General features: G+C 35.8%; 1 protein-coding gene across 4 annotated transcripts in view; it reads right to left on the bottom strand.

Moving 5' to 3' along the window:
* Window positions 1–26,915, bottom strand: part of MPP7 (membrane palmitoylated protein 7) — a 254,323-nt gene that overhangs the window by 64,824 nt on the left and 162,584 nt on the right. For 3 of the 4 annotated variants that reach the window (XM_023194630.3, XM_023194629.3, XM_023194631.3), the window contains 4 exons: window positions 25,939–26,019; window positions 10,107–10,238; window positions 3,543–3,624; window positions 2,594–2,679 (listed from right to left, as the gene is read on the bottom strand). In XM_023194630.3, coding sequence (XP_023050398.1) covers window positions 2,594–2,679; window positions 3,543–3,624; window positions 10,107–10,238; window positions 25,939–26,019 — 381 coding nt within the window. The remainder of the gene's footprint in view (window positions 1–2,593; window positions 2,680–3,542; window positions 3,625–10,106; window positions 10,239–25,938; window positions 26,020–26,915) is intronic. The other variant, XM_023194632.3, reaches the window with a different exon arrangement.

Below are 26,915 nucleotides of genomic sequence, written 5' to 3'. Positions count from 1 at the left end.
TGCATTCTGATAATCTATTACATTTGATATTTTAGTCAGTAAAATATCAAATGTAATAGATTAATTGCAAGATGAAAAGACTGAGTATCTATTCTAACTTCATTAAAATAAATACCAGCACCCACAAATTTTTCTTATCTTAGATATGATCTCTCTTTAAATATACTCTCATGTCATTTTCTCTCTCTTTTTAGCATTTATTGTAGCCAAATTTAATTATTTATGCAATGATTTCATAAGATATGTTGCTCCTGCTCATTTGTAAGCTCCATAAAAGCACTCGATAGTTGGCACATTTGAAAGATATGAAAGGAAGAGGAGTAGGGCAAGACATATCTCTCTGAGGCTCACCATCTGTGGTGTGCTGGTAAACCAGGACTCCATTTGTTTAAAAAGAAAAAAAAAAAAAAGCTCTGATGTGTACTGTCTGTCAATTTCCATGGTATAAATACTTTCACTATAGCCAATTTCAATCCGCCAGCATGCGGTTGCTGAAAGCTGAGTTGGGAAATGGTGCATCATACAGTCAGCTCTGGCGAGCCTTAAGAAGGCAGCTCCAGTGCAACACAGCAACTGAAGTAAAATGGGATTCTGACAGTTTAAATAATAGAATTTTATAAAGGGTTGATTTATTTCAAAATGGTAATATCATTGCTATTGCTTACCGTAAAAGGCACTCACAAATCTTATAAAGAATTCTCACACTGTAATACTGAATTACATTGGTAGAGAGAAAACAAAATGTGCTCTATAATCTCCTCATTTTTCTAGTTTGTGTGTGTGTGTGTGTGTGTTTTTTTTAATGGATCTATGGTCCTTATAACAGTGTCATTTATTAAGGACTCAATGCTTATTACTATTACTGCTGAGCCATATAGGTCTACCTCTCACTGTGATTGCCTCACAATAATCTAGCATATGGATGAATGATTATTTGATCAACGCAACTTTCTTGGTAGTATCCAAATATTTTTGAAATGTTTTGTTTATACACATTTACCAAATTATTGCTTGAGGACTAATTTCCAATAGTTGAATTTCTTGATTAAAGGGTATGCACATTTAAAATTTTGATAGTTTCAGATCTCAAAAAGTTCTACTAATAACTTACCCCATCCCCAAATCATATAAATATACCTATTTTCCTACACCCTGACCAACTCTAGGCATCATCAAGATTTCCAATCTCAAGTAACCTGATGCTTTCCAGACATCCATGTTTTCTTTTGTAAAGTATTTGTCCATATGCATTGCTGATTTTTCTGTAAATGTTTTTCTTATTGATTTTTATCATCTCTGTATATATTTTGAAATATTAGCCTTTTATTATATATATTGAAAATATTTTTTGTACAATCTCATTTGTCTTTGATGTTTCTTTATGGCACCTTTTTTCTATAAAGAAAGTTTTGAATTCTAGTAGACACATCTGTTATTTTTCTATTTGACTTTCATATCAAGGTTAAAGTCTTTTTCTACCTCATACTTATAAAACTTGTATATTACATTTTATTGGGCAATTTCTGTGATTTTTTTGCATTTAAATATTTAATTTGTTGGGAATTTATTTTTACATATTGTATAAAACAAGGATTGACCTTACTTTTTCTGAGTCATTAACCTGATACCAATTATGAAATGTTCCAGTTTTCCCACTGATTTTAAATGCCACCTTAACCATATACTAAATTTTCATATCTACGGAGATCTGTTTTTGAGACACACTCAAACCTCTTCTAGTTGGTATAGGTTTCAGTATGCTTTCATACATAAAAGAGAGAGTTTCCCTTCCTTTTATCTTATGAATGAACTTTAGAATTAATACTGCCAAGGCATAAAATAATTGTATTCAAGTGTCAGATATCAAAAGACATCATAAATCAGTTTGACTAATTTGTATTGCTATGATCCACAGCGTAGAATATGATGGCGTCGATGGAAGGAAGATAAAGATAAATGCATCATCAGCCACAGGGTAGATGTCATCTGCTAAGTACAGACTTGGGACAGGTACTAAATTCTTTTTTTTGTTGTTGAGACAAAGTCTTGTGCTGTGTTGCCCAGGCTGGAGTGCAGTGGCACGATCTCGACTCACTGCAACCTCCATCTCCTGGGTTCAAGCGATTCTCCTGCCTCAGGCTCCCAAGTAGCTGGGACTGCGGGCGCCTGCCACCATGTGCAGCTAATTTTGTTTTGTATTTTTAGTAGAGATGGGTTTCATCATGTTGGCCCAGCTGGTCTTGAGCTCCTGAACTCAGGTGATCCACCTGTCTGAGCCTCCCAAAGTGCTGGGATTACAGGCATAAGCCACTACTCCCGGCCCTAAAACTCTTTATATATACTACCTCATTCAATCCTCAAAACACTCCACATGGATAGCTACCTCTTATTCTCATTTTGTAAATGAAAACACTGAGGCATGAATAGATTAAGGTATTTTCCAAGGACACACAGGGATTAAGTGATGGAGCGGGGGTTTGAACTCTGCACTGCTTAATACAAATCGTGTCTATGTCAAACCAAGTCTAAAAGTCTGAAATACAGTGATTCAATTTTATTTTTATTGTACCTTTAAAAGAAATTTACAGCTTACCAAAATCTGTATTATTTCCTCAGGCCTTTTATCCTCCACTGGTATCCCGTTCACTTCCCTAAGTTCATCACCAACGTGAATAAGACCTGAGAAATACAAGATTTGGTAAATTAGCAGTGTTACCCACAACAGAAACTGTAACTTGCAGTTGTTTCCATAATTAAAGCATTGTTAGGTTCCCTTAATACATTTAACGACTGGAAAGGAGACCTTCACATGTCTCAGGTTTCAGCCTCTAGCCTCTCCACAGCAGTGACTCAAAGACCGCAACATTGTAATGCTGGCCAAGAAATGGTAACAGCACCTTGGTCTTTGTCTAGAAATGCAGATTACTGATATACTAATAAAATAATTTTTATTTATCTTAAAGGCTGCATGCTCTTAGCAGTACTTTTCAATTGAGAAACACAGAAACAAGATTTTTTTTTTTTTTTGAGACAGAGTCTCGCTCTGTCACTCAGGCTGGAGTGCAGTGGTGCGATCTCAGCTCACTGCAACCTCCACCTCCTGGGTTCAGGCAATTCTCCTGCCTCAGCCTCCGAAGTAGCTGGGACTACAGGTGCATACCACCATCCCCGGCATTTTTTTTTTTTTTTTTTTTTTTGGCATTTTTAGTAGATACAGGGTTTCACTGTGTTAGCCAGGATGGTCTTGATCTCCTGACTTCATGTTCCACCTGCCTTGGTCTCCCAAAGTGCTGAGATTACAGGCGTGAGCCCCATGCCCAGCCCACAAGTTTTAATATAGCTTTGGATGCTTGTGTACAAGACCGTAATGTTTATCTATCATTTATTTAAATAGGCTCTCACATTTCAACACAGAGAAAAGTATCTTATTATTTGTTTTGCTGTATTAGATCCAAAGATGGTTATCCTCTTAGTTATCTATTGGAAATGCTAGACACAAAACACATGATTAGTCTGTACTTGGTTAACATTCAAAGTCTCACCACTTCTATCTGCAGCTCCTCCTCTCATGATTCTGGCCACAGTGATTGCCCCAGTCTGCTCATCCTTCTTAATGGTAGCTCCCTTTTAAGACAAAAACAAAAGAGCATTTGTGGGTAAATGTGTGTACTGGGTGTTAGAAAAAGGGAGGAAATAAGGACATTCATCTGAAAAAAGAGAAAACAATTTAAAAAAAAAATGAGGCAGGAAAAATAGACATCATGCCATTTGTCTTACAATGTCTATTCTCATGACTAGAGGATATGCTATCTACATAGCATCGAAAGGTTTCAGCCCAATTTAAGGATTTTTGAAATCTTCAACCTCTTCAAAACTGTGTAAAATAAACATATCTTCTTTTCATTATAAAAATATCTTGTATTTGAATGTTGTTTGGTTTTTACCCTTTTAAAGCAACTCTTCATTTTTTTATCTTTATAGTACTGCATCAAGAAAGTGGAATAGTGACAATTACACTAATAGACAAAAGATTCTATATGTTAGAAAACTAAAACCCAGATCATTTGACTTTTAGTTAGTTGTCAGTGATCCTTCTATCATATTCAGTTATCATAGCAAAAAAAAATTTAAAAATATTTTTAAAAGCTTGGTGATAATTATAAAGAAAAAGAAAAAAGTTAAAACCCAGAAATTAGTTATATTTGTTGCCTAAGTCTAAGACAAATGATTAGAAGAAAGAGCTCTTACTCCATGGTTTTAGTGAACTAGGATTATACCTAGTGCAAATAGAAGTATTGGCATAAGATTAGGAAACAGTCTCAAAAAGAAGTCAAAAATTCTTCACTTACAGATATTCAGAAGCAAATTAACTGCTGCTTTGTAAGAACAACAGGCACAAGTGGTTACTTTGAAAGCCTTTCCATGACTTTCCTTTTAAGAATCTGGCATTGGTTTTGCAACGCCATCCAACATTGCATAATACTGCTAAAAAGGTAAGCTTTTCGGTGATGGCAGAATTCATCCTAAAGAAGTGAAATTTTTCTCGAGTTTGTCAATAAACACATTTATGTCATTAAAGAACAGATATGTAAACAAAGTAAGAGTCCATCTGTAATAAGTATCCTTCATATATAACTATCAGATACATAGCTAATAATGGTAAAGAAAATCAAAGAATTAAGTGACAGGCATTTTACAGCATTTTTCATCGCCTATGCTTGCATTCAAGGCCAAAGACTTGAATGAGCATCTCTCCACGGTCACAAAGCTTAGACTCACCAATTACTGGTATTTTCTGCTTTTATTTCAAGTTCTAACTTGTTTCCAAAATGACTGGATATGTAATATTCCCAATACAACTAATTAGTTTGATTAAATCAACTTTCATTTTCCTTAATGACATGTCTCAAATTTTCCCACCAAATATGCCCAATGGCAGAAAAGCCTAGTAATCTAAGTTTACTTATCCATAGTTTCTGGATGAGAAATTGAATATTAAATGGCTGTAATTTGTCTAAGATCAGACAACTATCATATGGAAAAGTCAGGAGTTGTTTAAGGCAATCTGACCAGAGACACAATTATTCATCTTAATTATCATCCAATACTGCTTAACCTCTATCTTTCCATAACCTTTTGTTCATAAGTTCATTCTGTCCGTGAGTTCATTACTCCTGTAGGAGATTGTCTCTAAAAGGGGGATCACCAATTCCTTCCCTCCTTGTATGTGCATGCCATATTCCCACATTAAGTGGTAAAAATGGTTTTGAGGCTTCAAAGGCTATAAGAAGATCTGTAGCTGCCACTCGGGCCTCTTGAGACACTTGCTCTATGGGAATCTCACTGCCATGTAAGAAATCATGACCACTGCTATGCTGTGAGGAACCCTAAGCTAGCCAAGTAAAGATAACACTTACAGAAAGAGATACTTGGCCAGCCCCAAACCTTATAGCTCCAAGCCCAGGTAACAGTTGTATAAATGAAGGAGCCCTCAGTTGACTCCAGCCACCACCATCTGACTGTATGTAAGAGGAACTCCAAGTGAGAACCTCCCAGCTGAGCTCATCAACTCCCAAAATAATATTGTTTTGGCCACAACATACCACCATGGTTTGTAACACAGAGTTAGTTAAGTGGAACCAGTATCTCTCTGTACTATGGACTGCACTGTTTTCAGTATAGGGCTACAACCTGTTTGTTGTGCTTAATGCTAGTTCCTTTGACTTTTTCGTATTCAATGAAGTTAACCAATGTTTATTGAGAACTTACTCTGTGCAAGGCACCGTTCTAAGGGCTTATAATAAACTGATGAAAAAGAAAAAAATGTCTGCTTTCTCATCCCAATGGGGGAGACAAGACAATAAACAAGAGATAGAATAATTACATACATTATACAGTATGTTAGAGGGTGGTGTATTAGTCTGTCTTCACACTGCTGATAAAGACATGCCTGAGACTGGGCAATTTATGAAAGGAAGGTTTAACGGACTTATAGTTCCATGTAACTGGGGAGGCCTCACAATCATGGTGGAAGGCAAAGAGGAGCATGTCACATTTTACATGGATGGCAGCTGGCAAAGAGAGAGGTTGGCAGGGAAACTCCCGTTTTTAAAACCATCAGATCTCATGACACTTATTCACTATCACAAGAACAGCATGGGAAAGACCTGCTCCCATGATTCAATTATCTCCCACCAGGTCCCTCCCACAGAACGTGGTTTTTATGGGAGCTACAAGATGAGGTTTGGGTGGGGACACAGACCCAAACCCTATCAGGTGGTATTATACCCACTGTGCCGGTGTGAGGGGATGTAGGGCAGGAAACAGAAGACCAGGATGCCAGGGCAAGTGGAGGAAAGACAATGCAAACACACAGGACTCACTGAGAAGATGACGTCTGAGTGAACAAAGACTGGACAGAGGTGAAGAAGTTAGCCAATGGGAAGGAACAGAAGACACAGCCAGTGCAAAGGTGCCAAGGGGGCTATGAATGAAATGTTCAAGGGAGAGCAAGGTAACCAGTGTGGCTGGTGCCCAGTATAAGAGGAGCAGCAAGAGGAGATGAGGTCAAAGGCAGAAGGGAGTCAGCTTATGTGCTTTATGAGTCACTGTGAGGAGACTGGGCTTTACTCCAAATGAAAGAGGGAACATGCAAGGTTGTGAACAGTAGGAGGGGCACAATCTAGGAGGACCACTCCACCCACTGTATTAAGAGTGAAGGATGGCAAGGGCTAAAGCCATAAAATTAATGAGAGGTTAATACAGGTTGGGGATTCCTTGTCTGAAATGCTTAGACCAGAAGTATTTCAGATCCCACATATTTTTTTCAGATTTGGGCATATTTGCATTCTTATCAGTTGAGCATCCCAAATCCAAAAATATGAAATCCAAAAGGCTCCAATGACCACTTCCTTGGAGCTCATGTCTGCACTCAGAATGTTTCAGATTTTGGTACATTTTGGATTTCAGATCTTCAGATTTGGGATGCTCACAATGAACAATAATTCAAGGGAAAGATGATAGTGGCATGGATCTGATTGGCAGGAGTAGAGGTGATGAAAGGGGATCTGTATATATTATTGGTAGAGTCTAAAGGATTTCCCAGTGGATTGCCTATGGAATGCAAAAGAAAGAGAGGGATTAAAGATAGGCTCAATGTCTTGTGGCTGAGCAGCTGGAAGGATGGAATTGCCATCAACTAAAAGGGGTTAAGACAAGGGTGAAACAGATTTGGGGACAAAGATTGGCAGTTTATTTTTGGATATGTGAAAATTGAGATGTCTATTAGACCACCAAATGGAGATAACGAATAGACAGATGGATATATGAATTTAAAGATTAGAACAAAAGACTGGAAGAGAAATAACCTTGGGAGTCTCTGGCACACAGATGCTTCTGAAAGCCATGGGCAGGATAAAATCACTTCTGGAATGCGTAGATAACGCAAAGCACTCCAACGCATAAGGGTCTCATTATAGACAGAGATAAGTGCCCTGATAGAATCTTCTTGCTATCCCCTGATTCCACTTTGCTTGGGGGGTAAACTACAGACTTGAAGAACAATCTCTTGCTTTCTACATGATACTACCACTTGAATCAATCTTCACTTTGAACCCTTCATTCTTGAAGACTTCTATTTCCATACTGCTTTCCAAACCTCTCTTACCACAATTGTTTGATGTATTCCCAGTGCAATATATTTGCGTGAAAATAAGATCAAATTTCAAAAACACAGAGTACATTACATGTGATACTGTACAAAAGTCATCAATCCTACGGCATAGTCTGCAAATGCAAAATAAATTAAAATTGGATCTAATATTTTTAAAATTACGTATTTTCCTACATAATTATTTTGAATTTATTATACATGATTTTGTTTTAAAAATAGAGTATGGAGAATTTCAAGTTAGATTGAAAAAATAAATTCTGGTTAGATTTTTCTTAATTATTAATTCTGTAAAATGGTTTATAAAAAGGGACTGCTTACTGGGTTATCATGATTTCCTTAAACAAAAAATTTATCTCCTATAGAATTGCTGGAACCCAGGAAATGGAGGTTGCAGTGAGCCGTGATCGCACTACTGCACTCCAGCATGGCAACAGAGTGAGACTCTGTCTCAAAAAAGAAAAAAAAAAAAAAAAAATTATTTTATTTATTTCCTATAAACTGCCAACATTGCAAGGTCTCCTCAAGTAGGTGACACAGTGAATTTCAGGTTGAGCCTTTGAAATAAGTGTTTTAAAGTGTGATCTACCAAAAACTTGCACAAAGAACATCTGAGACACTTTTTAAAATCAAGATTCCCAGGCACCAAGAAAACTCTCCTGATATAAATTCCTTGGGATTCAGCCCAGAAATCTGCATTTTACATAGGCATCTCAGGTCATTCTTCCAATACCAAAATCTGAGAACCACTGTTCTCAAAGAAGCAAGAGGACAGCCCATGCAAGAGGACAGCCCATGCAAGTAACACTGAGAATTTAGGATCAAAATCTACTCACCGACAAACAGAATTTCATTTTCAAGGGATCTTGCCCCTCAAGTGATCATCCTTTTTCCTATCCATTATCTAATACCCACATGACCTGTGTTCACAGCCTGTTCTCCGAGGTAACCATTCTCTCCTTGAGCAGATGCAACTTAGCTTTTATCTTTTAAATATTAAATAGAATACAAATTCTAATATTTTTTAAATATTAGATAGAATATATTCTAATATTTACATCATGTTTGCATAATGCTTCAGAACTCAGAAACCATTCCAAACACATTATATCTTAGCTGATGTTCAAAAACACTTGCAAAGAGGTACATTTCCTGATTTTCTGATAAGGAACCTGAGGCTGAGATGGTGAGTGGTTTGCTCTATAGGATACAGGGCAAAGTGACAGAATCCCAACTCCCACTTAGGTCATCCAATGCAAGCTGTGTTCATGTCACCACATTATGGATCCCAATAAACAAAACTGCATTTTTAGATAACACTGGTAACCTACCCCTTGGTTGCCAAATGCTGCAGCCTTTCCTTGTGAATCACTTGTCAAGCATTTCCTGACCATCCACTTGCTAGAATTTCATTTCAGCTTAGCTTCCAGCACTTTGCCTACTTCTGATTCTCATGACTAGGGCTCATTCTCCTAAAGATATCTTTGACTCTTAATCTTCTCTCTGTGTGTTTTTCATTTCGCTTTGACAGTCCTGTGACTTCTCCAACAATCTCCCCAAACTAACAAATGTCATTTGACTGATGTTAAATAACAAATCTGTTGAAAGTTCTTTCTATTTTTCTGGGTAGTATAATTTTTAAACTTTAAATCTGTTCACTCAATAATCTTACTTTACCTTAACAATAATTGCAAAGATAATACACTAATTATACATTTGAATGAGAAAAACGTCAAGACAAGTAATTCTATTCATTTGATTTCATATTCCAATATTTAAAATGACATTTTGAATCTTAATACTTTATTTAAGGAATAGCTAACAAATAATTTTGGAAATTTCTTCACTGCCATTAGAGGTTCTATTTTTCTATATTAAGCTTTTTTTATTTTTAAAAATAGAGCTACTTAAACATAAAATAAGATTAAATTAAATTAAACAAATTTAAGTTCCACACCTCCTGATCAAGTAAGATCTTCAAAAGATGTTTATCAAAGAAATTAGATGTTTACTTCACTGAGACTTCTCAAAAGTTTTGTTGAACCTGCTGTAAATTAGTTTAAATTTAAAAAGCAATTGAATTAAGTATATAAAATAACTTAAAGTTGCATTCCCATAGACAAAAGCAATTTTTTTTAAGTTGTACCATTTAATCTCAAATCAGCCATGCTTGGTACATGTTACACTTTCTTTCATAAATGTCAACAGGTTATATTTTCAAAATCATTGCTATTTAAATGTAGCCAATAAAATGTCTATTATTTTATTTGGCTTCATTTTCATTTTTCAAAAGCATGTTCTTTAGACATCAATATTCCATTTCTTTTAAAGTTTGAGAACATAGAGGAAGCATATTTTAAAGAGAGTTATACACGGTATGCACCATCAGATTTGGCCCTATCATGATATCTACTCATATCTGAGCACCAAAACTCACCAGTGGTTCTCTATTTTTGACCAGACGGATTATTTTTACTGAGTCTTCCTCATCATCAATATCTTCAGGCATAGGAGGCAACACAGGGTCGTAATTCTTCTGAGCCACAGTATCATGTACAGAGAGCAAAGCCTGTAATATTCAAAGGATGATTTAAATAAGTAAATATATACACTTATATATATACTTATATTATGTATATATATACACATAACATATACAATTTCAAACACATCTAACTATAAGGAAAATCAAAACAGTATTACGGTTCTGACATAGTAGTGGTAATAATGCAATTACTTGAACAGGTGCCTCTTCCACAAATGGAATGGAAAACAGTGCCTGTCCAGAGAGCAGATGGCAGCTCTACTTAGCAGCCACCTCTGTCCCCAGTGTCACTGATATATGTAAATATATCAGTGTCACTGACATATGTAAATAATCTCCTCTAAGATTATATGTACATTCTCTGGTTTATCCTTAAAAAGGTAGCAATTTGTGGTAAGAGTGCGGGGGATGTTACTTTTGGAGGAAGGGAGAACATGAGGGCTAAAGATGCATTGTCAATGACAGTCTGAGAATATCCTGTATTTTGTTATTTCCTACTATTTTTTCTGCTACTAGCAGAAAACACAATGATGATCAATATGATAGATTCTTTTTTTTTTTTCCTCACTTGAACTGTTTGTGCAATTGGTGACTACTATGTGTATAAAAGAATAAAAGTAATTCTATACCAAAGATGAAAAGAACACCAGAACTTTGACATGTCACAATTCACTATTTTAGATGAGTGGGTTTTGGACTTTCAACGAACTTGACCCCTAATAAGCAACACCACTATTCCATAAATTACTCAAGCCATCCTTGAATCCTCTCCTCTTACTGACATTCTCAACATCCAATATATATTCTATTTTTAAAACACATTTTTTTAGACGCAAGGTCTTGCTCTGTTATGCAGGCTGGAGTTCAGTGGTGGGATCATAGCTCACTACAACCTCAACGCCTAGGCTCAAGCGATCCTAATTCTCCAGCCTCCTGAGTAGCCAGGATTACAAATGCATGCCCCAATGCCCAGCTAATTTTTAATTTTTTTTTTTTTTTAATTTTAGACAGCGTCTTACCCTGTTGCCCAGGCTGTAGTGCAGTGGTGCAATCTCGGCTTACTGCAACCTCCACCTCCCAGGTTCAAGCAATTCTCTGCCTCAGCCTCCCAAGTAGCTGGGATTACAGGTGCCCGCCACCATGCCTGGCTAGTTTTTTGTATTTTTAGTAGAGACGGGGTTTCATCATTTTGCCCAGGCTGGCCTTGAACTCCTGACTTCTTGATTCACTCACCTCGGACTCCCAAAGTGCTGAGATTACAGGCATGAGCCACTGCACCTGGTGCATATCCTATTAAACCTACTTCCAAAATACACCTAAAGGTTTTCTTTTCTCCACTTTAGATCAGAGACTGGTAAACTACAAGATCTGTTTTGTAAATCAAGTTTTACTGGAACACAGCCCATGCTCATTCATTTATCCATTGTCTATGGCTGCTGTCATGCTACAATGGCAAAGTTTAGCAGGTAGAACACATACTTTTTACATAAAAAGCTGACAGGTCCCTGGTCTAGATCATGGATGCCATCATTTTTGCCCGGAGCACGCCAGTAGTCTTTAAATGGTTCAGCAGCATTCAACTGTGGCGCATGTTCAAGTCCACAATTCAAAGTGTAGCCAGAGTGATTATTTTTAAAACTTAAATCACATAACTACCCCTTAATAACCCTTCTAAAGTTGCCCATCAATCTTGGGATGACCAAACTCTCCAGGATGTCCTAAAAGTCCTGCATGCCTTTTCAACCTTATCTTACACTGCCCTCCTCCTCACTCAACTTGAATAACTCTTTCTCATAGAGGTCTGGCCAAAACATTACATAAAAGCAGATCCCCTCGTGACTCAATCCCAGAGCACCTTGTTCTTTGCCTTCATACATGTCCATAATTTATAATCATATGTGCAGTTTTTGTTTATATGGTTAATATTTGCTGTCTACTGAAACAGAAGCTCTAAAATGGCAAATAAATAGTGTCTGTTTTTAATCAAACTTTTGAATTGACTATAACATATATACAAAAAGTACAAATCGTAAGTGTATAGTATAAAATTTCAAAAATGAATATGCCCAAATAAATACCCCCAAAACAAGAAATACAACATTAACCAAACGCCAGTGGCCCCCACTTACGCTCCTTCCTACTCATCATGTCCTCTATATTCCCCAAAGTGTCCATCTTTCCCTTTATTTGAAAAGCATGTAATTAGAATTATAAGTGTGTATTCATTTTTCCCTAATATTAAGCTAGTGAAATTCATCCATGGTAGAAGGAATTCATTTTTCATTGTTATATAGTATTCCAACATATAAATATCTTACAGTTTCTTTACCCATTATGCCTTTGAGGGGCATCTGGGTTGTTTTCAGTTCTTGGCTAGTATAAATAATGCTGCCATAAATGTTTCATATCTTTTGATGTATATATATAGAGAGATATATATAGATATAGATATATACACGATGTTATTTAAGTATATTTAAGAGTACAATGCCTGGGTCATGGGTATATAGTAAGTACATTCAACATTAGTAGTGTTTTTCAATTATACTTCTACTAACAATGTGAGTTCTTCTAGCTTTCTAACATGATCCCAAACATTTTACATTATTAGTCTAAATTTGGCCATTCCAAGTATATAGTGGTATTTCCTGTGGTTGAAATGTCCATTTGTCTTAAAATGAATGAGACTGAAACCCATTTGTGTTTATTGGGCATGTGTGTCTCTTTGTGAAATGCCCCCTCAAGATATTTGCATGTTTTTCTACTGCATCTTTTTCTTATTAATTTGTAAGAACTATTTATAATATACTGGACCCCAGTCTTTATCAGTTATATGTGCTAGAAATACATTCTCCCTTTTGGTAGCTTGCCTTTTCACTCTCCTTCTTGGTGATTTTTGCTCAATAAAGGAATCTAATTTTAATGAGCTCAATTTATGTTTTTTTCCTTCGTGGTTCATGCTTTTTGCATACAACAAGAGTTTTAAAGGGGAAAAAATAAACAATATCAAGATGATAAAATACCTGCGAAGATAATGGCTGCAAATTTTTGAGAACTGATGAGAGAAAGACTCTACAGGTTCAGGAAGCCCAATATATTCTTTAGGAACAAGGAAAGATAAAAAGAAACCTATGCTTAATACATCACAGCAGAACTGCAAAACGGCAAAGGCAAAGAGAAGATCTTAAAAGTACTCAGAGCAAAAAAGACCATCAGAAAGGAAAGAAGAAAACTGATTGACAGCTGATTAACAGCACCAGTAGACATCAGAAGACAGTTCAAATACTTTCAAAGTGCTTAGAAAAAAATACTAGCCAGTCTAGAATTGTGTATCCAGCAAAAGTACCTTTCGAAAATAAGGATGAGGACCAAGATGAGGTTAACAGGGATCTGCCTGAAAAAACTAAAACTAAAAATACATAAAAATAAAGAATAAGAAACAATAGTTGTCAAAGATGCTGGACATCAAGCAACAAAGGACAGACATCACTGAGAGACAGGAAACAATGTGAGCCTATGACTGTCCCAGCATTACAGCCTAGAGTTTCCAGGCTGTGATGGCAAAAAAGAAACACAGGCAAAACTCAGTGGTCTCGAGTTGAGAAAACAGAACTGAGAATCCAGGGAGGTCAACTGACTAAAGTTCTCAGTGAAGACAAAGAAGAGGAAAGGATAGCAGATACAGAATTTGGGAGATCTGTAGGAGGTCTCCCTTGAGTCCTGAGCAAAGTCCTTAGCCATGATATGCATATAAGAAAACTACCAGAAAGGATTAGAGCAGTGGCTCTTAACTGAGGGCAACCATACTCCCTTGGAGCCATTGGCAATATCCGGAGACATTTTTTGATCGTCACAATTTAAAGGATGTTACCGCCACCTACTGTACTGAGGCCAGGGATGCTCCCAAACATTTGATCGTATACAGGACAGTCCCCTAAACTCCAGAAGCAATTATCCAGCCCATAAATGTCAATAGTTCTAAGGTTGAGAAACTCTGCATTACAAAGAATAATCCCTGAAGTTTGCATAGGGCAGGAATAGTTTTTGTTCTCATCAGTTAGCAGGAAAACCTCATAATTCATAGGCACTGAGAAGAGTCATGGGATGGGTATTGTCTCAATAGTGGAAAAAATAAGCCTGAGATTTAATGCTGCTATGATCTCACCTGAAAAAAAGCTAAAAATAAGCCTCTGAAAGATCAAAATGTTTCCAAGTAATTTAACTGTATAACAAAATAAAGCTCAAGAATACTATCTATAGCAGGGGTCTTCAACCCCAGGCCACAGACCAGTACCCGCTTATGACCTGTTAGGAACCGGGCCGCACAGTAGGGGGTGAGTAGTGAGAACGAGCAAAGCTTCATCTATATTTATAGCTGTTCCCCATTGCTTGTATTACCACCTGAGCTCTGCCTCCTGTCAGATGAGTAGCAGCATTAGATTCTCATAGGAGCGTGAACCCTATTGTGAACTGAGTATGCGAGGATCTAGGTTACATGCTCCTTATGAGAATCTAATGCTTGATGATCTGTCACTGTCTCCCATCACCACTACATGGGATCATCTAGTTGCAGGAAAACAAGCTCAAGGTTCCCACTGATCCTAAATTATGGCAATTATGTAACAATAATAGAAATAAAGTACACAATAAATGCCATGCACTTTAATCACACTGAAATCACTCCCGAAACCCCCATCTGTGGAAAAACTTGTCTTCCATGAAGTCCATCACTGGTGCCAAAATGGTTGGAGAAGGTTGATCTACAGAAACACAAAATACCCAGCATCCAACAAGATAAAACTCACAGTAACTGGTACTCAATCAAGATAAAACTCACAATGACTCAAAATTACTAGGTATGCAAAGAAAGCAGAAAATACTGCTCATAATGAAGAAAAAAAATGAAACAATGAAACCAAATACCTGAAATTACACAGATGATAAAACTGGATAAAACCAAACCCTAAAATTACACAGATAGCAGACAAGAAAATTAAAAGTTACTATTTAACTATATTTCACATGCTCAAAAAAGTTAAAGGAAAGACAGAACACAAGCTATAGAATATTAAAAAATTACTCAAATCAAACTTCTAGATATGGAAAGTATGAAATAAGAAAAAAGTGAACTGAATGAGATTAATACAGATACTGCAGAAGGAAAAGTAATCCTGTAGAATAAGCAACAAATCCTGTGTTTACAGTGAAACACAAGGAGAAAATATACTAACAAATTATGAACAGGACTTAGTGATCTGGGGAACTACTTTAAATGGCCTAATATACATGTTAACGGGCATCTCCAAAGAAACGGGGCAGTTGCTGGAAACTATTTAAAGAAATATGGCAGAAAATAGTCCAAATATGATGAAATAAGTATAAACCCACGTGTTCAAGAAGCTCAATGTACCCAAGCACAAAGAAAACATAAAACACCACCAAAAAAATTGCTTAAAGCCAGGAAGAAATATTAAAATCGACCAAAGGAAAAAAAATTATATATAAAAGAATAAGGATTAAAAACGACAGCACACTTCTCATCAGAAACAATGTAGGCCACAAAACAATGGAGTAACATCTTCAAATACTCACAGAAAAATACTGTTATCTTAGAATTCTATATCCAGCAAAAATATCTTTTAGAAATGAAGGGGTATTGAAAAATTTTGAAAAACATACAAAAGCTAAAAGAATTCACCACCAGCAGACTTGCATTGCAAGAAATGTTACAGGAAGTCTTTCAGACAGCAGGAATAAGTTGGCAGATGGAAATGTGGGTCCATACAGAGGAATAAAGAACACTGGGAATATCTACTATCTGCGTATCTATGGCATATATTGCACATAGTAAAATAGAGATAGCTGAATAAAATGTTTTTAAATGAAGCAATTATGATAACTGACAGGCAATATTAAGAACATCAGCTAAGTGTCTTTCCTTCTTAGCTTTGTTCCATGTCTGCATTCCAAAATAATTTCATAGGCATTAGGTTTGTAATTTTTAATGACTTTGTTTTACAAATATTGTTGGAGAGCAACATTTTTAATTTTGGACAACTAAAACAAATTTTGCATTCCATTATCCTGTTTTAACTGAAGTGATTTTATTCTTTAATATACAGACTTTCCTTTCAAAAGGCAATACTTAAATGGAAATTGTGTTTCCATATGCCAGAGCCACCAATCACAACTGATGGGTTTACCTGTTGCTCAGGAGAATCTGCAGGAAATTGAACACTAGGCCTTATAACTCATCAGATTCACAAGCACTCACTGCACTGGACCCCCTGGAGTCAACTTTATGTTCTAAGTATCTGTCAGGTCCACAGAATTAAGTGTCCAGCTTATAAGGATGAGTAACATTGATTTATCCCTCCAGAAGGCAGCTTAGCTTAACTTTTTCCTTCAGCTTGCTTTAATGAAGTTTCATCCATCTTGCATGCTCAGGCAGTGAGTAATTTCTGTTAAGTGAATGTTTGGAAGCTAAAAATTACAACAAATCTTATTTTATTGCCTTTTAAAAAATCTACCAAACTTTCCCTGACTTCCTAAATTATAATGCCACATTCTAGAAATGATGTCACTTCACTGTTTTATCAAAAATGAGCCCCTGGAATGATGACTCATACAGGTTAATTTGCCTTTAATGTGACAATCTGATGGTTAGAAGTGGTTCTGATTTATTAATGACTATCTTTGTTTCCCCTAGAAACAAAGTCTCTGTATAGAACAATATCCCTCCATCAATGCCCCTAAATGCCACCAACATTATTGCTTTTGCCTATTTCATCACTGCAGGAAGTATTCACATTCAATTAATCTAGTTAGGCCTTTGGCTACTTACTTTTACATTTTCAGACATCTATCATTTCTTTTATATTGCATTTATTTTCCTGAACTGGATTTTGTAGACATTATTGACTAATAAGAATAATCAATTTTTTAATATGGCAATTGACTGATCAATTCATTCTAGGTATAATCTTTCAGTTTTTGACAGTTCTCAGGTGACACTATTATTACAGAATGACAAGTCATTTCCTAACTATCAAAGAACTTGAGGGCAACAGGTTATACAAGAAAAGTGTTGGCATTCTTCTGAACAGAACAAGAGATTCCTAAAGAGTAAAATCAACAAAATCACAATCTTATACTACTATGAAGTATATGAAAGAAAAGTTTGAATGTCATATAAATGTACAGATTATCTTATATGAAGAGACAAGGCTATAATGGAAAAAAAAATTCCACCAAACATTTAATAATTTACATTGAATTTCATCTACTGGGAATCCCAATGTTGCAAGCACAGAGCTGTGTGCTAGAAACAAAGAAGAACATCCTGTGTATCATTAAGTGTGGCAGACTGCCACTGTTACTACTTGAGACCCTCATTACAGCAGTTACTACTGTTACTGCCTGAGACTGTCATTATGAGACTGAATGAAGGGGCGAACATAGAAATGATAACAAAAAACAAAAGAAACTATTTTAAGGAAAGGGCCAGGGAGAAGAAGAGAGCTCCCTGCTTCTAGTGAGCAAAGGCAGCCCCTGAGCTGCTACCGCCCTTTGTATTTATTGGGTAGAAAGAGCAGGGAGGAGGAGGTAATGATTGGTCAGCTGCTTAACTGATCACAGGTTCGCATAATGATGCTAACAGGCTTCAGTGATGCCTAATCACCAGAAACACTTGCGCTTGGGGCATGACTGCCCTCAGCATTCCTTCTGCGCAGCGGACACAGTTGTTAGCTTGCCAACATCCTGCATTTATGAGAATAGTTTGCTGTTTACTCATATAGCTTCCAGTGGTATACTGAGCTGATCACAACTCTCACACTTTCGGCCTCCAACAAGTAAGATAGATACACTTTTGTTCTTTATAAAAGTCCCTGAAACACACATAACACACACACAAGCACACACACAAACATCTGTTAAATGTCCAGTTTAGTTTCTGGATACAAGTTTTTGAGCTTTCGTTTTCTTAATCTTTAAAAAGAGTTAATATTAGTACCTACTTAATAGGGCTTCACAATGATTAACAAGATAATACATGAAAGCGCACGGCAAAAAGGCTGCTCCGAAGTAAAGACTTCGTGTTATTGGTTTATTAGCTATTACAATTAACTTTAATGGTTATCTTATTTCAGGAATAGTCACTTTGTATATTTAACTTTGTCTATAAACTTGTAAAGGACCATATATAAATTTTTTTAAATGCTTTCCATATAGCTATTCTTTTCCTTCATATATTTGCAAAAGTTGGCCAAACTAGCAAGCAAACATTTTTAACAAATTTTACATTAAAAAGATTAATAGGCTGTATACTGTGATAAAAATGGATCAAACTAGAAATTAACATCTGTAAATATAAAATAAGAAACCCAAACAACCTCACAAATTTAAATAAGTCAGGATATTGAAGTTATCAAAATGTATTACAATCAAGAAATTAATATCAATGCCAGTATGACATACACATTGTCCATGGAAGGTGACCAAATTCAAAAGAAAGCTGCATACTCTTAAATGTGTTTGTAATTAAACAAGCATGACAGCTAAGTATTCCACTATCTAATCAAAGATAGATATAAAGAAAAAAATTAGAGCCGGTGCGGTGGCTACTGCCTATAATCCCAACACTTTGGGAGGTTGGGGCAGGCAGATCACCAGAGGTCAGAAGTTCGAGACCAGCCTGGCCAAAACGGTGACACCCCATCTCTACTAAAAATACAAGCTACTTGGGAGGCTGAGGCAGGAGAATTGCTTGAACCTGGGAGGCTGAGGTTGCAAGGAGCCGTTCGTGCCACTGCACGTCAGCCTTAGTTTCCAAAGAAAAAGAAAAAGAAAAATAGAATTGATAATAATGAGCCAGTTCTTTTGAGAGATCAGATAATTAGTTATTTCTGGTATGCAGAGCAAGAAACTAGAGAAAAAATATATATATTAATAGCACTGAGGAAAGGGACAGAACTTTGGATACACATCAACAGGATAAATCGAACACAATTCCAACATGCTTGAAATCTTAATAAAATGTTAAGTTTCCTAGGAAAAAATAAATAATGAAGTAATACTAGAAGAGCTTGAAAGCTGGATTAAATCAATAACTACAGAAGAAATTAAACACACTATTGAAAAACTTTCCCCAGAGATGGCACTGGAACCAAATGAAGGGTTGTATTAAAGTTTTCTGTGTTATTTACAGAATTCCAACACATAGTAAAATGTAACATTTCTTTTTCAAAGGTCTCACAACCCAAATGCAAAATCTAACCAGAAAGTATAAAAAGATGACAGTACAACTTTGGTCTCAGGATGATTTTTTTTAAATACCAAAGTAAAATATTACAAAATTAGACATAAAAATCTTCCTTAATCAAAACAAAGGTTTAATCTCAAGAATTTAATGTTTTATCATATAGATATCTGCAATTATTTATGCTAACAACTAAAAAAGCTTCTATGATCACTTTGATAAGTACCACAAAGGCACTTGACAAACTTTAACACAATTCTGATTTTTTTTTAAAAAAATGAGAGAACAAAACTTTGTAAAATATTCTACCAGAAACCAGCAACAAACATCATACTTATTATAACAGGAAGCACAGAAGCATCCCCATAAAAGTACAGAAAAACAAAAGCAAATCCTGTATTTACTACAAGTTTTGAGCATTTTTTTCCTGCAAATCATATCAAGGCAATAAGGTAAAGGGGGAAATTATCTATAATTACTAAAAAGGAATCCACATAGGAATGAGGAGCTTGCTTTTGATGACACAAAAAACTAGAGAGTTGCCTGTGCCTTTGAAGGATCTTTACTATTTTAGACAGTTTGGTGAGAATCCCACCATCCACTGCTGTTAACAAATGACAAGGTCTTACCCATGGATGTGTCTGAGGGCTTACTTAATAAAAGCCCTTTGAAACATGGAAAAATAAAAAAAAAATAAAAAAAAAAATAAAAAAAATAAAAATCTTGTCAATAACATTGAAAATTAAATGAGATACTTCAGTAAGGTGGTATAAAAATTAACATGTTTACTATATACAAACAACATACTTGTTAGAAAATACTCAATAAATGGTATACCATGGGGGAAAATTAATTTATACATATATGTACGTGTGTATACATATAAATATATGCATGCCTGCACTCACACGTACACATCAGGCCTGGGAATAGACTTAGCAGGAAATATTCCGGCTTATATAAGGAACAATTTGATCTAAACAAATAAATTGCCATGTTCTTTGATTGGAAAATTTAATTGCATCCCAATGGTTTTTTTAATTACATGAAAAGAGAATTCCAAATTTCTTCTGGGAAAATACATTTGCAAGAATAATGATAGGAATTTGGCCTTAGACGGTATCATGCTACAGTTACTAAAACAATAAAATAATCAAATTAACAGCAATTAAACCAAGAGTTCAAAACAGATTCAGATATATAATAAAGAGAAATCAAACTGTGAGATAATCGCTATCCACTTGAATTAAAAATAACTAGAACCACATCTTATACCATATACCAAACTTTCATACAGGTTAATAATTTCAAACTTCAAAAAATCACATTTTTAAAAAGCCAAAAGAAAACAGTAAAGATAATTTTCGTAAACTTGTCATGAAGAATACAAGTCCTTTCTAAGCTAACTCAGTGCCCAGAAGTCATAAAGAAAAAGAATGCCAAATTCTACTACATAAAAGTACATATTTCTACCCAGTCTTAGAAAATGCATGTAAGATTAAAGAAAAATAACTAAGGAGAAATATATAATAATGATTTTATATTCTTATATCACTCACAATTCATTAGGAAAAACACAAAATTTTTACTAATCATTATTTAATCACACAGTACTCACTGAAAGCTTGCTGTACATCTGCAATTTTTATTCCCTATTCTCATGTGGCGATCAACTAGCAAAGCTAAAAAAGAATATTAGTTGAGGCTGTGCGTGGTGGCTCACGCCTGTAATCCCAGCACTTTGGGAGGAACAGGTAAGTGGATCACTTGAGGTCAGGAGTTCAACAACAGCCTGGACAACATGTTAAAACCGCGACTCTAAAAAAATAAAAAAAATTAGCCAGGTGTGGTGGTGAGCACCTGTAGTCCCAGCTAGTTGGGAGGCTGAGGCAAAAGAATCGCTCAAACTTGGGAGGTGGAGGTTACAGTAAGCTGAGATTGTGCCACTGCATGCCAACCTGGGTGACAGAGCAAGACTCTGTCTCAAAAAGAAAGAAAGAAAGAAAGAATATCAGTCGAAAAGAGCTTATGCAATTAATTGCATATAAATTGCAACTGCATAGGGAAACAGGCCTTCTCATGCACTATACTGCAGGTGCTCAAGAAGGTCTGTCTTAACAACAAGCTGGAAATAAGGATCAAAACTGTAAAATGTACAAACATTATGTATGCCCCAATAAGTTACTGTCCTAATTAAAGTTTATTTTGACAAAATATTCCATAAAATCCTCTAATATACAAAAGATGTGCATCATAGTGTTATTTAAATAGCAGAAAAGCAGAAATAACAAAGGTTCGTCTGTAAGGAGTAAGTTAAATAGATAATTTTGTTGATATAAAGAGAAGACTACAAAATGCCAAAAATATTAAAAGCAAAAAAAAAAAATCACAGTAAGTAGTGCATTCTATGATCCCACAGAATATACTGGGGAAAAAACATATGTAATATTTATATATAGAGAAAGGGTTGAAAGGTAATGCAGCCAACCAAGAGCAGTTATCCCTAGAGGTATATGAACATGCAATTCGCAGAAGAAATAAAAATATAAAAGCATAGGAAAAGATATTCATCCTCACTAATAAAGCAATGAGGATTGGGGCTTCTACTTTCTTTATAATTTAACTCAAAAATACAATTATGTATTATCAAAAAAGAATATTTCTGTTTCCTTTTAAGTATCAAGTCACTCTGCAAAAAGTAAAAGTGAATGTAATAAATTATCACATCTTATTAAGGACAAATATCATAAATCATATATATTAATAAATGATTCCTTCTAATCTCACTTATGGATTTTAAAATATTCTTTCCTTCATGAGTGCGTCTTTGTGTCTGTAGGTGTGTATTCCTGTCTTTGTGGATCAAATGCATTTCTATTCCATGATCACGTAACTTGCAAATTTTCTTCTAATATATATTTTTTCAATTAAAAAGATTCTTAAGGTTCAACATTTTACACTTAAAGTTTTAATCTATTTGGAGTTCACTCTAGTGGCGAGTTTTCTTATTTTTTTCCCAGACTATTTGTTATTCCAAGACCACGTATTGAAATTGTCCCTCAAGCTGCCTATCCCCCTTGCTTCCTTCCACCCATCCCACACTCTTTCATTAGGACCTCAATCATGTGCTATGTGTGTGTGTGCGTGTGCACGCATGCGCGTGTGTGTGACAGAGCTTCACTCTTTCACCCAGGGTGGAGTGAAGTGGCGTGATCTCAGCTTACTGCAACCTCCATCTCCCAGTTTCAAGTGATTATCCTGCCTCAGCCTCCCAAAGTAACTGGGATTACAGGCACCTGCCGCCGCCACCGCCACCATATCCGAATAATTTTTGTATCTTTAGTGGAGATGGGGTTTCACCATGTTGGCCAGGCTGGTCTCGAACTCCTGACCTCTGGTTATCAGCCCACCTTGGCTCCCAAAGCTAGTGTTCTATGTGAATTACTCCTACAGGCTCCCACTGGCCTTCCTCCATTCAGTATTGCATTTCTGCCATTCTACACCACCAAACCCCTCAAAAGCTTGGTCTGTAGACTACATATGGAGGGACATGTCACTTCCTGCTTCAAATCCTTTCAATGGCTTTCCACTTTTTAAAAAAGCTCACGATTTCAGGTGTGGCCATATAATTTATCACCCAAATAGGGACACAATTGAAAGTGGGAGAAAGGCTATTACTAATAATGCTGGAACTGCAGGCATGAAGCCAACTGTCCTGGGCAAACCCTACTCAAAAGGTTGACTCCCCAGCTCCAAACTAACTCTCACCCCTTCTTCCTTCGCAAGCCACTGTTCACCTGTTCTGAGGCTGGTTTTGCATTTTCACATCTTCAAACTTAAAGTTTTCCTTTATGGGACTTTACATGCTCTTCCCTGTACCTAAATCATTTCTTTTTCACATCCCACCCCGACCCATCTCCCACTCCTTTGTCCCCTTCTGATTCCCTCAAACTCCAACGTAAGGTCTCAACTTACATGCCACTTCCTCTGTAAAGTTTTCTTCAATATTCTCCCCCTGCCCAAGTTTGGATTTAGCGCCATTCCTATGTATTCCATATCATTTCTATGCACTCCCTCTTTTAAATCCAGTATTTCTCCTATCACCTTCACTAGTGGACATGTATCTTCTATAATCTGCATCCATAGGGCCTGGCACACACTAGGCATTAGAAGAAAGAAAATCTAAGAATAAATGGATGAGTGAAGATCTGTTGCTGGTGACATTTATAAACTGCCAAAGAAAGTTATAAAAATTTTCAGAAAGAATTGGCAGATGTGTGGAATATGTGTATTACCTTCCCAGAGTGGGTGCATATTTGGGTGGGTGTGAGTATGTGTGTATGCGTGCGCGCGTGTATCTGTGTGTGTATCTGTTTTTTTAAAGTTCTATTACTTTGAAGATATACTTCAACTTCCTTTTCAGTCCAATGAATTAAGTATTTAAAATGAAATAGCAAATCTTTAAAAAGTAACTTCCCTAATCCACTAGAAATTAAAGATAATATTCAAATTAACACATTAGAGTTACATTTTTCATATTTTAACTGTCAATTCAACTAACAACCTACATACCTTGCTTCTGTTCAAAAGGAAAACAAAAAAAAGATTTTAGTTTACTCTCAGGGCAAAAATAGATTAACTGATTATATCCTGAAATAGTCTAAAATTTATTTGGGGGCTTAACTTGTTAAAGTAATATGGAAATGAGGTTGAAGTGATGGTAGATAATAAGAATGACTTCAAGAAAAGCAATGTTAAATGTTAGATCAAAAAGGGAAAAAAGATATTTTCTTCCCAAGACTAGCTAACTACAAACAGACATTGCCAAACGAAACATCATGTATCCTGGAATATTACCTATTTTCTACACATATGAATATATGTCTTTCATGCTAACTTTACACCATTCTTTAGTCACACTGCTAGATAAAAAGAAAAATAACTGAATTATCTACCTAAAATATTTTTCACATAATAAAATGTAACTAATTATTATAAAATTTTATCAAATGGCCCTTCTTAATAACATCTAAAGTCATACCTCCCTCTTGAGTCAAATACCAGTTCTCATCCAGTAAAATATGGCATAATTAGCTATTCCATTTGAAACACTCTTGAACCAAATACCACAATTGGGGATATTTTTTGTCTGAAACATACTGCTTTCATTTCTAATACCCTTGAACCAAAACAATAAACTCAAAAAGGATTTTAACAAGCTACTCATAGCTAACCTCACCTTCCCCTGGGTGACACTAACTTCTCAGGTGCAGTGTAAGACCAAATGAAGAAATCTTCAGAACATTCTGTGGCTAAAAATCTCCTTAACGTTTTTACATACTTTGTCTTTAACATCAAGGAACTTTTCTGCTCTAATCTGATCCTTGCTCTTTTAGAACAAAAATTTAATAAACTTCCTAAACCACTACAAATCAATTACCCTCACATCACTAATCATAGCCTGTTTAGCTTTTACAGCAATACACTCATGTACTTCTATTTACTTACAGAGATTAGGGCTTATAGTCCACGCATGTTTTTAACCTCATCTTTTATTTAATACCATCTCTCTTTTTATAAAAATAAATTCAAAACCAAATACGGCACAATTCCGAAAGTTATTTCTCAAGAAAAGTAGAAACTAGTTTTTGTATCTAGGAAGAAATTTTCATCCAACACTCTACATATGCTCACCAGTAATCATCACAAGTTAAAGGAGCATTTTAATTATGTAATCACGTAATCCATATGTAATTCTGACTCACAGAACAATATCTGACACATAATTGCCACAGTGTCAAGTCCAAAATGTATACAGTGCAGGATTTAGTGCAGTAATGACCTCAGAATAACTACAGGAAAATTCTGAAATGCCTGCTGTAAACTGATCACATTTGGAGGAAAAATAAGTGATAAACTTAGGAGGCAATGGGAAAGGGAGAATTGAAATTTGTCTGCCAATATTTTATGAGTATTTTACACTGGAAAAGTGCTCTTCTCTGTAAAATGGAATGACATTTTGAAACGTAAATTAGTAAAGGGACAGGAAATGGGGAGGTGAACGGGGAAAGAAAGAGGAATGCTGAAATGATCCTACAGAAAAATAGGTATATTTGTCAAACATATTGGAATCCCGTTAACTACCCAAGTAAAATAGACCTAAACAAAATTACTAGTAGGTTCTGTATAGTGTATTCTTTATTTAAAACGAAAATGACCTTGAAGCTACATTATATTTGTCAGAACTTAAATTCTGAGCTTCCCAATAAGAGTATTTTGCAGTTTCTCATCACATTATAATCAAAAGCTCACCTCTTTCTCATTAATAGGATTTAGGCTATTAAAATACTGTGCCCTATTTGAAATACATTTACTTGAGAATTGATGCTCGAAACAAAATTCATCGGAAGGCTCAGAAAGTGGCCCTGTTTGAAGGTATTTATTACCAGCGTAACATGTCCTCACCTTCACACTGGGTTTTGACAGTAGTTTCAACAGCTCTCTGATCTCACTGTTTAATGGCTTGTTCTGAAGCTCTTCGGCCAGCTGCAAGGGAGATTACATCGATGTAAAGAACGTTTACTAAGAGCATTGTGGGACTGGGTGTGTGACAACTGAGAATCTGATTTGCTCAAGGCTATTGCTTTCCAATCTTTAAGGAGAGGTCAGCATAAAAAAAACAGATCATTAATCATTGCTCTTCCTTTTAGGCCTTCAGTAGTCCAGATCTGAGCCCAGGCTCTCGGCTGAGTACAAATCAAGTAATCATATCAGCCAGATCACCTTCTGATTTATTGCAAGGAGGGCAAACCCCAGCACTTCGTCCATGTGAATGGTCTTTTGCACCTAGACAAAGGACCTCTTGTAAGAACTGGATAAAGCTTTGACACTGTAACCTCCCCCACCCCCCACAAAAACAGAGCTTCTGAATGAGGTGGTGAAATCCACAGGGTTTCCAAAAACCCATGGGGATTCCAAAAACCCACAGTAGCTGTGCTGTTTAGAGCTAGGGCAAAAATAATTAGAATGTCCCTAATAGAGCAAATGGCCTGAAACTTTTATTATGTTTACCTATACAGATGAAGAAATCTGTTAAATACCAACCAATCATAATACCAATCATAAAATGAGCTATAATGGGTTGACAGCTACCCTGGTACCAAAAATGCTGACTGTACCCTACTATAATAACCAAGAATTCCCATTTGGGTTCTACATAAAGAAAGTGTTACAACTTCAAACCTGCCCCATGTCTTCCATTAAGAGATATTCCTATCTAAATTCCAATTCAATTTCAGGCTATAGGAAAGATCACATAATTTGCATAAGAAAAGCAAGACTCAAACAGGAAAAAAGACTAGAATTATGAAATATGTGGTATATATATAAATGTATTTTTATTTAAAAACTCATCTTAAAACCTTGCATGAAATTTCCATTTG

Source organism: Piliocolobus tephrosceles, chromosome 9 (assembly GCF_002776525.5).
Source record: "Piliocolobus tephrosceles isolate RC106 chromosome 9, ASM277652v3, whole genome shotgun sequence".
In the NCBI taxonomy this organism is placed as follows: Eukaryota; Metazoa; Chordata; class Mammalia; order Primates; family Cercopithecidae; genus Piliocolobus; species Piliocolobus tephrosceles.
Note: the sequence above shows the minus strand (reverse complement) of the source record. Positions and strands in the feature narration are given on the sequence as shown.